Raw genomic sequence first — 14,490 nt, forward strand, 5'->3', positions numbered from 1 at the left:
CTTGACTTTGTTGTCCTTAAGCCATTTTGCCACAACTTTGGAGGTATGCTTGGGGTCATTGTCCATTTGGAAGACCCATTTGCGACCAAGATTTAACTTCCTGGCTGACGTCTTGAGATATTGCTTCAATATATCCACATCATTTTTCTTCCTCATGATGCCATCTATTTTGTGAAGTGCACCAGTCCCTCCTGCAGCAAAGCACCCCACAACATGATGCTGCCACCCCCATGGTGGGATGGTGTTCTTCAGCTTGCAAGCCTCACCCTTTTTCCTCCAAACATAATGATGGTCATTATGGCCAAACAGTTCAATTTTTGTTTCATCAGACCAGAGGACATTTCTCCAAAAAGTAAGATCTTTGTCCCCATGTGCACTTGCAAACTGTAGTCTGGCTTTTTTATGCCGGTTTTGGAGCAGTGGCTTCTTTGCTGAGCAGCCTTTCAGGTTATGTTGATATAGGACTTGTTTTACTGTGGATATAGATACTTGTCTACCTGTTTCCTCCAGCATCATCACAAGGTCCTTTGCTGTTGTTCTGGGATTGATTTGCACTTTTTGCACCAAAAAAATTCATCTCTAGGAGACAGAATGCATCTCCTTCCTGAGCGATATGATGGCTGCATGGTACCATGGTGTTTATACTTGCGTACTATTGTTTGTACAGTTGATCGTGGTACCTTCAGGCGTTTGGAAATTGCTCCCAAGGATGAACCAGACTTGTGGAGGTCCACAATAGTTTTTGTGAGGTCTTAGCTGATTTCTTTTGATTTTCTCATGATGTCTAGCAAAGAGGCACTGAGTTTGAAGGTAGGCCTTAAAATTCATCCACAGGTACATTTCCAATTCAGTACACCTCCAATCAGAAGCTAATTGGCTAATTGTCTAAAGGCTTAACATAATTTTCTGGAATTTTCCAAGCTGCTTAAAGGCACAGTTAACTTCGTGTATGTAAACTTCTGACTTCTGGGATTTTGAAATAGTCAATTAAAAGTGAAACAATCTGTCTGTATACAATTGCTGGAAAAATTACTTGTGTCATGCTCAAAGCAGATGTCCTAAACGACTTGCCAAAACTAAAGTTTGCTAATATGAAATATGTGGAGTGTTCAAAAAATGAGTTTTAATGACTTCAACCTAAATGGGTGTAAACTTATGACTTCAACTGTATATATATTTGAATTTGTATTTGAAATTACATGCATGTGTGGACTAATCTTGTGTGATCTTGTGTGCATCATGCAGCTACAGGCGTTCCCAGACTCAAGACTCTCTGGTTGGGGAAGGTATGCTCATAAAGGGCCTGGATGAAGGGCTGCTGGGCATGTGTGTGGGAGAAATACGGCACTTCATCATCCCCCCATTTCTGGCATTTGGAGAGAAAGGATATGGTAAGTAAACAAACCATCTGCATGTAATGTCACGCTATCACATACTAACCATTGCTTCACTTACAATGGAAGTGAATGGGGCCAATCCGTAAATGTTCAAATACTTAGTATTTCAAAAGTACTGTATAGCCAGAAGACATAAACATTCTGTGTGTTCACATGATTTAAGTGTGATAAAATAGCTTACTGAGCTTTTCTGTGTAAGGTTATATCCAATTTTACAACTTCGCTGCCATGACGATGTAACTCCAAAACCCTAAAATGACTGTAAAAAAATAATGATTTAAACAACTTTACAGCTCAAATAATACATAAGTTCTAACAGAAGAATTAATACATGTGCTTTTATAAAATTGAAAGCTTCAAATTTCTGCCTTTTTAAACTCTCCAAAAATTGGCCCCATTTACTTCCATTGTAAGTGCCTCACTGTAACTTTGATTTGTGCTTTGTTTTTTTTTTTGTTTTTTTAAAGAAAAGGAGTGACGACTCAAAATGATTTATTGTGGTAATCAAAATTATGCCACAAATGCTGTCGATTGAGCTTAACTTGTATTGAACCCGGAATATTTTTTTAACTAAACAAATTAATGCCACTTTTATCAATGGAGTAGGTAGGCCTGTTAATATATCCAAATATTAGACATGAAATCTGAAATTCTGTCACGAAACTATTTAATATAGTTTCTTTTGAAATTCATTTAGAATTATTCTCCAAAATATGCTCAAGACACAAATGTAAATAGAGGGATAATTTTCACAATTGCAAGGAATATTGACAAAAACAATACACCAGATTTTACGTTCACTGGCTTTAAAACTTTTTTGGAAAATAACAAATGTGTGATGCATTTTGTGGAACAGAAAAAGGCACAGCAGTAAGAAGATTTAAAAAAGAAAAAAAAAAAATGTACATTTAATTATTGAGCCAGTATAATAAAGGGAAACATCATGTCTGACTTAATGCAAACTATCAAACAGATGGTAAGTAGACAGTTGATTATGCGTAATAGATTTGCAAATCACCTAATGGGAACATTCAATGAACCAAAAAATGAAATCTGTCATTTTTGCAGGTAGAAAGTCTCATCTTTAAATCTAAAAGGGTCACAGAATTAACAGCTTAATGGTTTAAGCCTATCACATGTTAAGAACAAATAACAAGGTATGAGTGACTAATGAACAAATAGTCATCATGAGCAAAGAAGGTTACAGTACCTTTCCAAGTGTTTCACAATATGTTTTCTATATCATATTTGGGGAAGAACAACAATTAACTAATTTTGCTCATATGGACGCACACATTTATGAAAAATGTTGCAGGAAGCCAAACTTGTTTGCATAAACTTTCTTAATTGAAAGTGTGTTCTTGTTTCCTTAGTCTTACATGCTTTGCAGCTGTTGCAAGAGTGTGAATGTTATCTGATAGGGCCTCTGTAACAAAGTGTCAGGATTAGGGCTGCATCTAACTATTATTTTGATAATCGACTAATCTAAAGATTATTAGAATGATTATTCGACTATTCGGCGACTATTGCAACGATTAACCATTAGCTCTTAATTGACTATTCAGCTTGTACCTTGACTTTAAACGTTGTAATAAGCATGCTTACTAATAATAAAGATACCTCTAAAATACCTCTTTTAAAAATACCTCTAAATGACATTCATTGAATTAAAGGGAAAAAAATGAATTTTTAAGTTTAATTCAGTAAAAAAAAATTCACTGCAAAAAATCCTATTGTTATCAAGTGTTTTTGTCTTGTTTTCCATTTTTAAAAATATATAAAAATCCTTAAAACAAGATATAATATATTTAGTCTTGCTTTCAGGGAATGTATCTTGAATATGGGTGAATTTTGTACATAAGTGTTTTTTTTTTTTTTGTTGTTGTTTTTTACTTGTTTATTCTTCCGCCAGAGCAGTAAAGACAAAATATAATTATATTCAAGATCTGTTCTCTAAAAGCAAGTCTAAATATCTTATATGTTGCTTCAGGTAATTGTATATTGTTTTAAGGATTTTTAGATGTATTAAAATATTTAAAGGAGCAATATGTTACATTTACATCAAGTGTTTAAAATGGGTACTGCAGTCCAAATTCAAAATATTGGAGAGTTGTCTCCCCTGCCCACTCCACCCCAGACTCGAAGCTCACACGGGTTGCCAGGTTGAGGACACACAACAGGAATTAGCAAACTGGCAATGGCAAGCGACAAGCCTTACACTGTAAGTTGATCAGCTAATGTATATGTTTGCAATGTTTTTATTGTTTGCAAATTATAAACCAGCTCATGTGGATTTTTATAACTCTGTCAATGTTAGCTAGATGTATTGCTGGCTTCCATGGCTGCAGCATGCTGTGTTTGCCCGCTAACTTGTTTCAAATCTGGCAACCCGTGGGTGTCGAAATACTATTGGGAAATGAGCAGTGGGTGGGATCACACAGGCCAAAACACAAACAGAAATTCTGGCCCGGAACAGACATTTCAAACTAGAATATACTGCCTGTAGCGTTGTTTTCCGAGAAACCAGTATTTCAACTTGGCATGTTTCCTAAATCTCTGATAACATATTATTATAATTTTATGCTTTAGTACAGTAAATATATTACATATTGCTCCTTTTAATATATTCAACATTCTTGTCACAAGATTTGAAAAAAAAACAAAAAAAACAACAAAAAACATATGTATATACAACAGTTAGTTCCAGTCCTCAAATCTGATTGGACGAGAGACGTTCCATGAGTACTGATGTCTCAGTACATCATCACTCGGACACTTCACTGTGTGTATCACTCCGCTTGTGTTCATGGTGTTCTAAGCTAAAGTGTAAGAGCATTGCATATGTGTTAAGAGCTATATGTGTCTCTTTACATTTATTTTTGTGACATTACAGATTTTAGCGAGCAGGTGGCGTCAGAAGACTATTTGTTTTGCCAGTTAGGTGACGTGAAATGAGTCGGCGTCAGTCAGTGTTTTCATTCATCAGCAGTGCACTACATGTTCGCTCGGATTACGACTACACTATTAAAGCTAGGAAATAGCTTTTAACGGCTTTAAACTAACAACTTCAGCATTAAGGCTCACACAACAGACTGATTAATTACACAAACTCAAGGCACTTACCTCTTACTGGAGTTTCCACATTGGAGAGGACATACTGTTCAAAATGATGGAGGAGATCACTGTTTCTATAGTGAATGACTGTTGCGCACCGGCTACCGTGCAATAGGGAGGAATACCTCCGCTTGGATGGCTATTTTTCCACTGAGAAAATAGGATGCATTTGACCAAAATGACATTATCTTCAGAAAGCTAACACACTACAGCATCTCTGCTTGGGAGTGGCAACTGGTGATCGCACATGCTTCCCCCCCCCCCCTCTCTCTCTCACACACACACACACACACACACCCTTGTTTCTCCAATAACTTGTTAGAAACAGCCCAAGCCATGATACTAGTTCAAAGGGACATTTTTGAGAAGCTTGGACGCATCATTTGGTTTGAACCAGCAACAGCAGATTCTGATCCGTCGTTTAAGAAAGTAGTTCCATACACAAATGCCATTTTTATGACTGTACTCAGTTTTTACTCATTTTTTTAAATTACTTGTTCGGGGACCTGGGTAGCTCAACGAGTAAAGATGCTGACTACCACCCCTGGAATTGCGAGTTCAAATCCATGGTGTGCTGAGTGACTCCAGCCAGGTCTCCTAAGCACTCAAATTGGCTCGGTTGCTAGGGAGGGTAGTGTCACATGGGTTAACCTCCTCATGGTCGCTGTGTGGTTTGTTCTCAGTGGGGCGCATGGTGAGGTGTGCGTGGATGCCACGATGGATAGCGTGAAGCCTCCACATGTGCTATGTCTCTGCGGTTATGCGCTCAACAAGCCACGTGATAAGATGCGCAGGTTGACGTCTCAGACGCGGAGGCAACTGAGATTCGTCCTCAACCACCCGGATTGAGGCTAGTCACTACGCCACCATGAGGACTTACAGCGCATTGGGAATTGTGCATTCCAAATTGGGGAGAAAAAGGGGAGAGAAAAAATTTACTTTACTTTTTTACTGTAGCTGCAGGAGGAAGAGTCTCAGAAGAAGGAGCGGGCGGAGCCGCAGGAGGAAGAGTCTCAGAAGAAGGAGTGGGCGGAGCCACAGGAGGAAGAGGAGGCGGAGTCGTGGAAGACTCAGGAGGAGAAGCAGGTGGAGCTGCTGGAGGAGGAGCGGGCGGAGCTGCTAGGGGAGGAGTGGGAAGCGGAAGGGTCTCCGTCAAGGGGGGCTCCGGAACCACCAGAGCTAGAAGCAGAGGGGCCTCTGTCGAGGGGGTCTCTGGAACCACCAGAGCTAGAAGCAGAGGGGCCTCTCTCGAGGGGTTCTCTGGAACCACCAGAGCTAGAAGCAGAGGGGCCTCCATCGAGGGGGTCTCCTGGACCACCGGAGCTAGAAGCAGAGGGGTCTCCGTCGAGGGGGGTCTTCTGGACCGCCGGAGCTGAGAGCAGATGGTCAGCTCTTAAGATTTCAATGATAAATCCTGAAGAGACAGATGATCACCATCCAAAGGGACCAACTTCCTCACAGGGCCATGAAGTCCCAACCAGAACATAGCTCTGAGGGATCTCTCATTCCAGTTCAATTGGGCTGCCAGATTCCAAAATTTGAGGCAGTACTTGGGAAAGTCTCTCAATCAGTTCTGCTGGATCCATTTTGTCTGGTCAGTTCTTCTGTCAGGTTTTGTGTAGGGATGAGGCGAGAAAGAGGATCCAAATGCAGAACTTTAATTTGAACAAAAGAAGAGCATACAACAAAGGAAGTAAATGTACGAAGAAGAAGGTAACAAAAACTCAACAGCAGTATACTGGCAACTAACACTCTACATACAAACAAGAACCGACAAAGGAACAAGGAACAAGAGGGTATATAGTTGAACTCAGAAGTTTACATACACTTAGGCTGAAGTCATTATAACTCATTTTTAACCACTCCACAGATTTCATATTAGCAAACTGTAGTTTCGCAAGTTGTTTAGGACCTCTACTTTGTGCATGACACAAGTAATTTTTCCAACAATTGTTTACAGATAGATTTTCACTTTTAATTGACTATATCACAATTCCAGTGGGACAGAAGTTTACATACACCAAGTTAACCATGCCTTTAAGCAGCTTGGAAAATACCAGAATATTATGTCAAGACTTTAGGCAATTAGCCAATTAGCTTCTGAAAGGTTAATTGGAGTCAATTGGAGGTGAACCTGTGGATGTATTTTAAGGTCTACCTTCAAACTCAGTTACTCTTTGCTTGACATCATGGGAAAATCAAAAGAAATCAGCCAAGACTTCAGAAAAAACATTTGTGGACCTCCACAATTCTGGTTCATCTTTGGGAGCAATTTCCAAACATTTGAAGGTACCACGTTCATCTGTACAAACAATAGTACACAAGTATAAACACCATGGGACCACGCAGCCATCATACCACTCAGGAAGGAGATGCATTCTGTCTCTTAGAGATAAACGTATTTTGGTGTGAAAAGTGCAAATCCCAGAACAACATCAAAGGACCTTGTGACAATGCTGGAGGAAACAGGTAGACAAGTATCTATATCCACAGTAAAACGAGTCCTATATCAACATAACCTGAAAGGCTGCTCAGCAAGGAAGAAGCCACTGCTCCAAAACCACCATAAAAAAGCCAGATTACAGTTTGCAAGTGCACCTGTTCAAAGATTTACTTTTTGGAGAAATGTCCTCTGGTCTGATGAAACAAAAATGTTACTGTTTGGCCATAATGACCATCCTTATGTTTGGATGAAAAAGGGTGAGGCTTGCAAGCCAAAGAACACCATCCCAACCATGAAGCAGTATAATGTTGTGGGGGTGCTTTGCTGCAGGAGGGACTGGTGCACTTCACAAAATAAATGGCATCATGAGGAAGGAAAATTATGTGGATATATTGAAGCAACATCTCAAGACATCAGCCAGGAAGTTAAAGCTCGGTTGCAAATGGGTCTTCCAGATGGACAATGACCCCAAGCATACCTCCAAAGTTGTGGCAAAATGGCTTAAGGACAACAAAGTCAAGGTATTGGAGTGGCCATCACAAAGCCCTGACCTCAATCCGATAGAAAATTTGTAGGCAGAACTGAAAAGGCGTGTGCGAGCAAGAAGGACTACAAACCTGACTCAGTTCTGTCTGGAGGAATGGGCCAAAATTCCAGCAACTTATTGTGAGAAGCTTGTGGAAGGCATTTGTGATTTTTGGAGCTACAAAGGTCTGATCACCAATTGCTTTCATTGTATGGACCTACAGAGCTGAAATATTCTTCTAAAAATCTTTGTGTTCTGCTGAAGAGAGAAAGTCATACACATCTGGGATGGCATGACGGTGAGGAAATGATTAGAGAATTTTAAATTTTTGGGTGAACTGTCCCTTTAAAATCATTTTAAATTAACTTCAACTGCTGCATTTTTGGGCTGCAGCCTGTAATTTTTTACACTCATTTTAAAGCTCACCATTCACACATACTGTGGACTAATTGCAAAGATTGGTCTCATTTTTCATACACACACAAAAAAGACTCCTTTTTCATTAAGAATATCAGATTCTTTTTTTTTTTTTTTTTTTTTTTGTAAGCATGTATTTCTGGTTGTTCACTCTATCGCCCTTCAAAAAGTCTAATTTCATTCCACTAGATGGCAGAAAGTATTAGGAAAAATAACTTTTTTCTTCCTTCACAAATTGCACATCAGAAATGTAAGTGGTGCTCTAATGCTTTTCAGCATCTAAGTTAGAACGTGGATTATTCACCCAAGCAACCTCGCGGACAAGTAAAAAATGGTTTGTCAAAGTTTATATCTGTAAAAGCAGATATAAAGTTAGCTATTTGGGGCTTACTGCAGCAGTGATTGGCACATAAAGGAGACGTTTGTATTTGATGTCTTACAGTAATCATATTTTACTTTGTGATTTTTATGAAAATCTTTCGAACTGTGGTATTAGTACAACAAAATAAACTGTATAGTCTTATTCCTGAGAATGAGAGCTTCCATTTGACATATGACATGTTGATCTAAGTGCTATGTGAAAGACTTTTATATTGATATTAATATTTCTGCCACATTACCTCTAGGTTGTGCTTATTTGTGACGCAGATGTTTAAGCCCATATTTTGTTATTTTATGTAACATAAATGCAGAAGTGATGGTGTTCTCTGAAAAGTTCAGATTCTAAGCTTTCAAATGATAACCACATATGTCTGACTTATGGATTGGGGACTTTAATGTTTTTAGTGTAAACTTATTTTGCGATTATAGCGCCCCCCTTTGGACACTCTGGTGGTAAAAGTGTGGATCTTTGAAAAAAATATATAGGCCTATATATAATCATTGTAATAAAAAAATATATATAAAATATATATACACACACACACAGTAACCTCCTTTTCTTGTATCTTTAACTTCTAACCTTTTCATTTCTTTCCTGTCATGTGCTGGTGGCTTTTTCTCAGGTACAGAAATCCCCCCTCACGCATCAGTCGTTTATGACATTCTGTTGGAAGACCTTCATAACCCCAAAGATGATCTCAGCGTGGAGGTCACACATGTGCCTGAACCGTGTACACGCAAGTCTGTTGAAGGAGACTTCATCCGCTACCACTACAACGCCTCCTTCATCAATGGCACCACCTTTGACTCCAGGTTTATCTGCTTGTTTGCCTTTTTTATATTATTGTATGCTGTGAAGCAACTTATTAGACTAAGATTCTTCTGTATTATGATAATATCATCTGTTAAACTGTTAGTAAATGTGTGTGTGTGTACATGTTTCACAGCTATAAGCGTAACCACACATATGACACGTACATCGGGCTGGGCTACATGATCGCTGGTATAGATAAAGGCCTGCAGGGCGTGTGTGCAGGAGAGAGGAGAAGAATCATCCTGCCGCCTCACCTCGCTTATGGTCAGCAGGGGGCAGGTTAGACCACTAATGATTTCACTCTTATGTTGCTACAAAACCTGTAAAACTTTCTTCTGTGGAACACGAAAGGAGATGTTTAGCAAAATGTCTAAGCTGCTCCTTTTCACGCAATGAAAGTGAATAAGAGCTGAGGCTGTCAAGCACCACTAAAGTAGTAATGTAATCCATACAATTTACATACAAACATTACTGTATATTTTAAGTCTTCTGAAGCCATACAATACATTTTTGTGATGACAAAGTTGTGACATGATTATTGCAGACATCTGTATGATAAAAATATAGAGGGAGTCAACAAAATATGGAATTATGTTTTTCAGCCTGATGGGGGGAAAACAATTCAATTACTTGCTGCCATGCATGAAAACCGGCCATATATTGCACGTCTTGTCTCCTCTTCCTCTTTGACACCCACAATGTTGTGCAGCATAGCTGTCACCATTATCACTCTGGGTGCAAAGAGTAGACCTCTGATTGATTGGTGAATGTCTCCAAAGCTGGCGCCACACTAGCAGACTCAAAACATGTGCATGTAAAATGGCTAGAAATAGCATTTTAGCTTAGCATAAAGCTGACAATTTACACAAGGTTTATTTCTATTTCTTGTGCTCCAAACTTACTTCTCTGTCTGCTCGTATGAATGTAACACATCATAAGAAAGTGTTTCACCGCTGTTCAAATGCACTTTGGATCACATTATTTATATGTATAAATGTTTTCCATCTGAAAGGACTAAATATTAAATGAAACAAATGACAATAAAATGCAAAGTAATCTCTTCAGTAATCAAAATACTTTTTGAATGTAACTGTATTCTAAATACCAGTTATTTAAATTGTAACTGTAGTGGAATACAGTTACTTGTATTTTAAATACGTATTCCCGTTACATGTATTTCGTTACTCCCCAACCCTGAGTGTGAGCATAAACAATTGTAAAAGAGTGATTTAGGTAGCAATTCATGGAGAAACCTTACCTTGTGAAAGTCTGCGATTGTGTTTTTATGCCCTCGAGGCTTGCCATAGAACACGTATGTCCATATTCAGCTTTCAGTGAGTAAAGAAATTACGTTCAATAAAAACAGACTGTTGTGCATCTGCTCTCTGATTTCATTATTCATTTTTGTAGGTAAAAACACTGAAAAAAAGGCTTGGTGACAGAATAATATGGATTACAATCAGCGTTTGTGATATGCAGTGTGATGAAGACCTTCAGATCAGCTTGACGTCTTGTCAGTTCTTCACTAAAAGAAGAAGCTTATTGGTCACTTGAATAGAACACAAGAGCCCGCCTCAGCCACAGAGCTAATTTATTTGTTCTTTTTTTTTTTTTTTTACATGTTGGATAATTTTGTCCATTGCTAGAATCATTAACTGTAGGGAGTCCCGACGGTCAGGTGATTAACGACCTCCCACTGGCAGATGCTAATGCGAGCAACATCTCCCTCCTCCTGGAGGGTGATTGTTAATGAAGCTAACAACTGAAAATCACAACAACAAAAAAAAATCGGCTAGTGTGACGCCGGCTTAAAGGGCAATTCCACCTCCCTATTTACACTCAACACGGGAACCTTGTTGTATTCCGTACTTGCTTATCATTGGCAGGACCATTCACAGGGCCTCAGTGGGTAACAGTTGTCCAATAAAATATGTATTTACTGACCCTGGAAGCTTGCAACTCGACACAAAAGTGAATTTGTTCAAATGAAACATTGCAAAAGGTACATCTGATGAACAGAGTAGTGATTGTGTAAAAGTAATAGATTGTTCTTCACAAAATTATTACAAAGCTATATTTAATTACATTATGTAGTCAATTATATTGAGTATTAAAAAAAAAATTGCTTTAAACATTCAGGTGTAAAAAGTACCTGCCACACAGAGTGGCTGTTTGCACCCTAAAAGTCTGATGGTAACAGTAATTTACAACAAACTGCACTTGAAGTGTCGCTGCAGCAGCGTGTGGTGTAATGCCCGCGCGAATGTGCTTTTTCGTGGGGATTCAAATCCGTCTTTTGTCCCACTCTTTTCCCCATCCAGTTTCCTGTCTCAACTCTTAATATTTCTTTTAATACTAATTGTTTTAATAATAAAAATATATACACAGTTGTGCTCAAAAGTTTGCATACCCTGGCAGAAATTGTGAAATTTTGGCATTGATTTTGAAAATATGACTGATCATGCAAAACATTTCTTATTTAAGGATGGTGATCATATGAAGCCATTTATTATCACATTGTTGTTTGGCTCCTTTTTAAATCATAATGATAACAGAAATCACCCAAATGGCCCTGATCAAAAGTTTACATACCCTTGAATGTTTGGCCTTGTTACAGACACACAAGGTGACACACACAGGTTTAAATGGCAATTAAAGGTTAATTTCCCACACCTGTGGCTTTTTAAATTGTAATTAGTGTCTGTGTATAAATAGTCAATGAGTTTGTTAGCTTTCACGTGGATGCAATGAGCAGGCTAGATATTGAGCTATGGGGAGCAGAAAAGAACTGTCAATAGACCTGCGTAACAAGGTAATGGAACTTTATAAAGATGGAAAAGGATATAAAAAGATATCCAAAGCCTTGAAAATGCCAGTCGGTACTGTTCTGTCATTATTAAGAAGTGGAAAATTCGGGGATCTCTTGATACAAGATTTGCATCACGCGTCCTGTTCACGGATGCTCAGCGTTCGCGTCTGACCGAAGTATACTTTGGGCTTAAATGTCTTTACGTAGCTTGAAAAAGTGACATACGGAAAAAAGACACTTGAGATCTGATTAGAGTGGTCAGACTGAAATGGATTTCCAGAAATGTGATTTCAATAGGATTTCGAACCACATATGAAGGTAGCCTGAAATGTTTAGATTTGGACTTGGATTTGGACTGACAATCTGAACATAGCCAAAAAAAACACAATAAACATGCTGCAGCGATACCACTATACTGTATGTACCTTTAGTATCTGCGTTAATCATTTAATTGTAACTTTTTTATATTTGCCAATGACGAGCCACACTGTATGTTTGCATATCAGCACTTCACATACAGATAGCATACAAGGCACGTCATCACACATTCATGTTAAAGGGTTAATTCACCCAAAAATGAAATTCTCTCATGATTTACTCACCTTTAAGCCATCCCAGATGTGTATGACTTTCCTTCTTCAGCAGAACCGAAATAAAGATTTTTATAAGCAGATTTCAGCTCAGTTTGTCCATACAATGCAAGTAAATGGGTGCCATCAGGCTGCTGGCTGTTTGACAGTCCAAAGTCATATTTAGGCAGCATAAAAGTAATCCACACGACTCCAGTCGATCAATTAATGTCTTCTGAAGCAAATCGATAGGTTGGTGGAAGGAACAAATCTATAATTAAAGCATATTTATCTTTAAATCGTTGCTTCTGGCCAGCGCTGGATTGCTGTTTGAAATGACCTAACACTCGCGTGATGTTCATTCCTCTGTTGTATACAAAGCACGCGCTTCTGACTTCTCAGGTGAACATGCCATTGTGCTTACATCACGCAACAGCAACGTGATTTATCGACTGCTGGCAGGAAGCGATTTTCTTTTTTTTCTTTTTTTTTTTTTAAACGCAAACCTATTGATTTGCTTTGGAGACATTAATTGATCAGTTTTCATTTTTGGGTGAACTAACCCTTTAAGTGTAGTTTGGGTAAACGCAAAAAATAAATAAATAAATTATAAAAACACTCGTAGAAAACTCTCTTAAAGGAAGACTTAACCCAAAAATTATAATTTTCTTATTAACTCTCCCTTACGCAACCTCAAACTTGTATTAATTTTTTCTGCTGAACGCAGATTTTTTTTTTTTTTTTTGGAGTACAAAGCACTAATGGGCTGGGTCAAGTGCAATTTCATTCTGAGGTCAGATTTTTTTTTTTTGTGACCGTGTAAATGCAGCCTATAGCACAGTAAACACACTAGTTACAGACTGAAGTGTCGCCTGACAACTATGGCAGCTTGCCCAATTATCTGTACTAGTTGTTGGGCCGCTTTCAAAATTTACTGACAGCCTTGTCACTAGATAATGTTTTCTGTTCCTTTTTGCATTAATTTTGAATAAGTACATTTTAATTAAAATAATTTAATTTCAGCAATTTTATGTACATCTCATTTGCTGCCATTTAGATTATATAATAACAATCTATTTATACCTGTATATCTGTTAATGTTTATATAGATATCAGCATCCGCCATTTGAAAAACCTTTATCGGCTGACCATTAGTTCACATAACATCTCTGTTTGCATTTTAAAGTGTGATTAGCTGTTGATTCTAACTCTGTTCTTGGTCAGGTAAGGAGATCCCAGGTTCAGCAGTGTTGGTCTTTGACATCCATGTGATCGACTTCCACAACCCTAAAGATCCCGTGCAGGTGGAAATCAGTCAAAGATCTGAAATGTGTAATGAGAGCAGTGAGGTCAATGACTTCATTCAGTACCACTATAACTGCTCAATGCTGGACGGCACGCTGCTCTTTTCATCGTGAGTTCATTTAAAAAAATCATTTCATTATGAAACAGTGTATCAGCTCACATTTATAAAAATATTTCTTACATTCAACCATGCAACTCTCCAATTTTACAATACAAGCTACTTGTAATACATTAATACTTCATAGTACTTCATACATTAATGTGTTATTTCTATATATATATATATATATATATATATATATATATATATATATACACACACTGTATATATCCATTGCATACACATGGAATCTTAGAATTTAAATTGAATTAAGTAATATTGAATTAAGTAATATTTACTTTATTAGATTTTTTTTATTAATAAAATGTAAAAAATTTAAATGTAAATGTATTACAGTCATGATGTTTAAGGGAAAGTGTTTATTTTTTTTTCTGCTGATGTTTTTGTGGTTTGGCTCAAATCAGTTGTTGTTGATGTCTGTGTACTGCAGGAGTGATTATGAAGCGCCACAGGACGTACTGCTTGGAGGAGGTAAAATAATCGACGGCCTGGATGAAGCTCTGAGGAACATGTGTGTTGGAGAGAGACGGACGGTCATAGTGCCGCCACACCTCGGACATGGAGAGAAAGGAGGTGTGTATTAGTTTGTGTTTG

General features: G+C 38.0%; 1 protein-coding gene across 1 annotated transcript in view; it reads left to right on the top strand.

Moving 5' to 3' along the window:
• Positions 1 to 14,490, top strand: part of fkbp10b (FKBP prolyl isomerase 10b) — a 45,471-nt gene that overhangs the window by 18,661 nt on the left and 12,320 nt on the right. Inside the window, exons 4-8 of the mRNA XM_051666964.1 lie at positions 1,246 to 1,391; positions 8,902 to 9,091; positions 9,226 to 9,371; positions 13,695 to 13,884; positions 14,327 to 14,469. Coding sequence (XP_051522924.1) covers positions 1,246 to 1,391; positions 8,902 to 9,091; positions 9,226 to 9,371; positions 13,695 to 13,884; positions 14,327 to 14,469 — 815 coding nt within the window. The remainder of the gene's footprint in view (positions 1 to 1,245; positions 1,392 to 8,901; positions 9,092 to 9,225; positions 9,372 to 13,694; positions 13,885 to 14,326; positions 14,470 to 14,490) is intronic.

Source organism: Myxocyprinus asiaticus, chromosome 32 (genome assembly GCF_019703515.2).
Source record: "Myxocyprinus asiaticus isolate MX2 ecotype Aquarium Trade chromosome 32, UBuf_Myxa_2, whole genome shotgun sequence".
Taxonomy (NCBI): Eukaryota; Metazoa; Chordata; class Actinopteri; order Cypriniformes; family Catostomidae; genus Myxocyprinus; species Myxocyprinus asiaticus.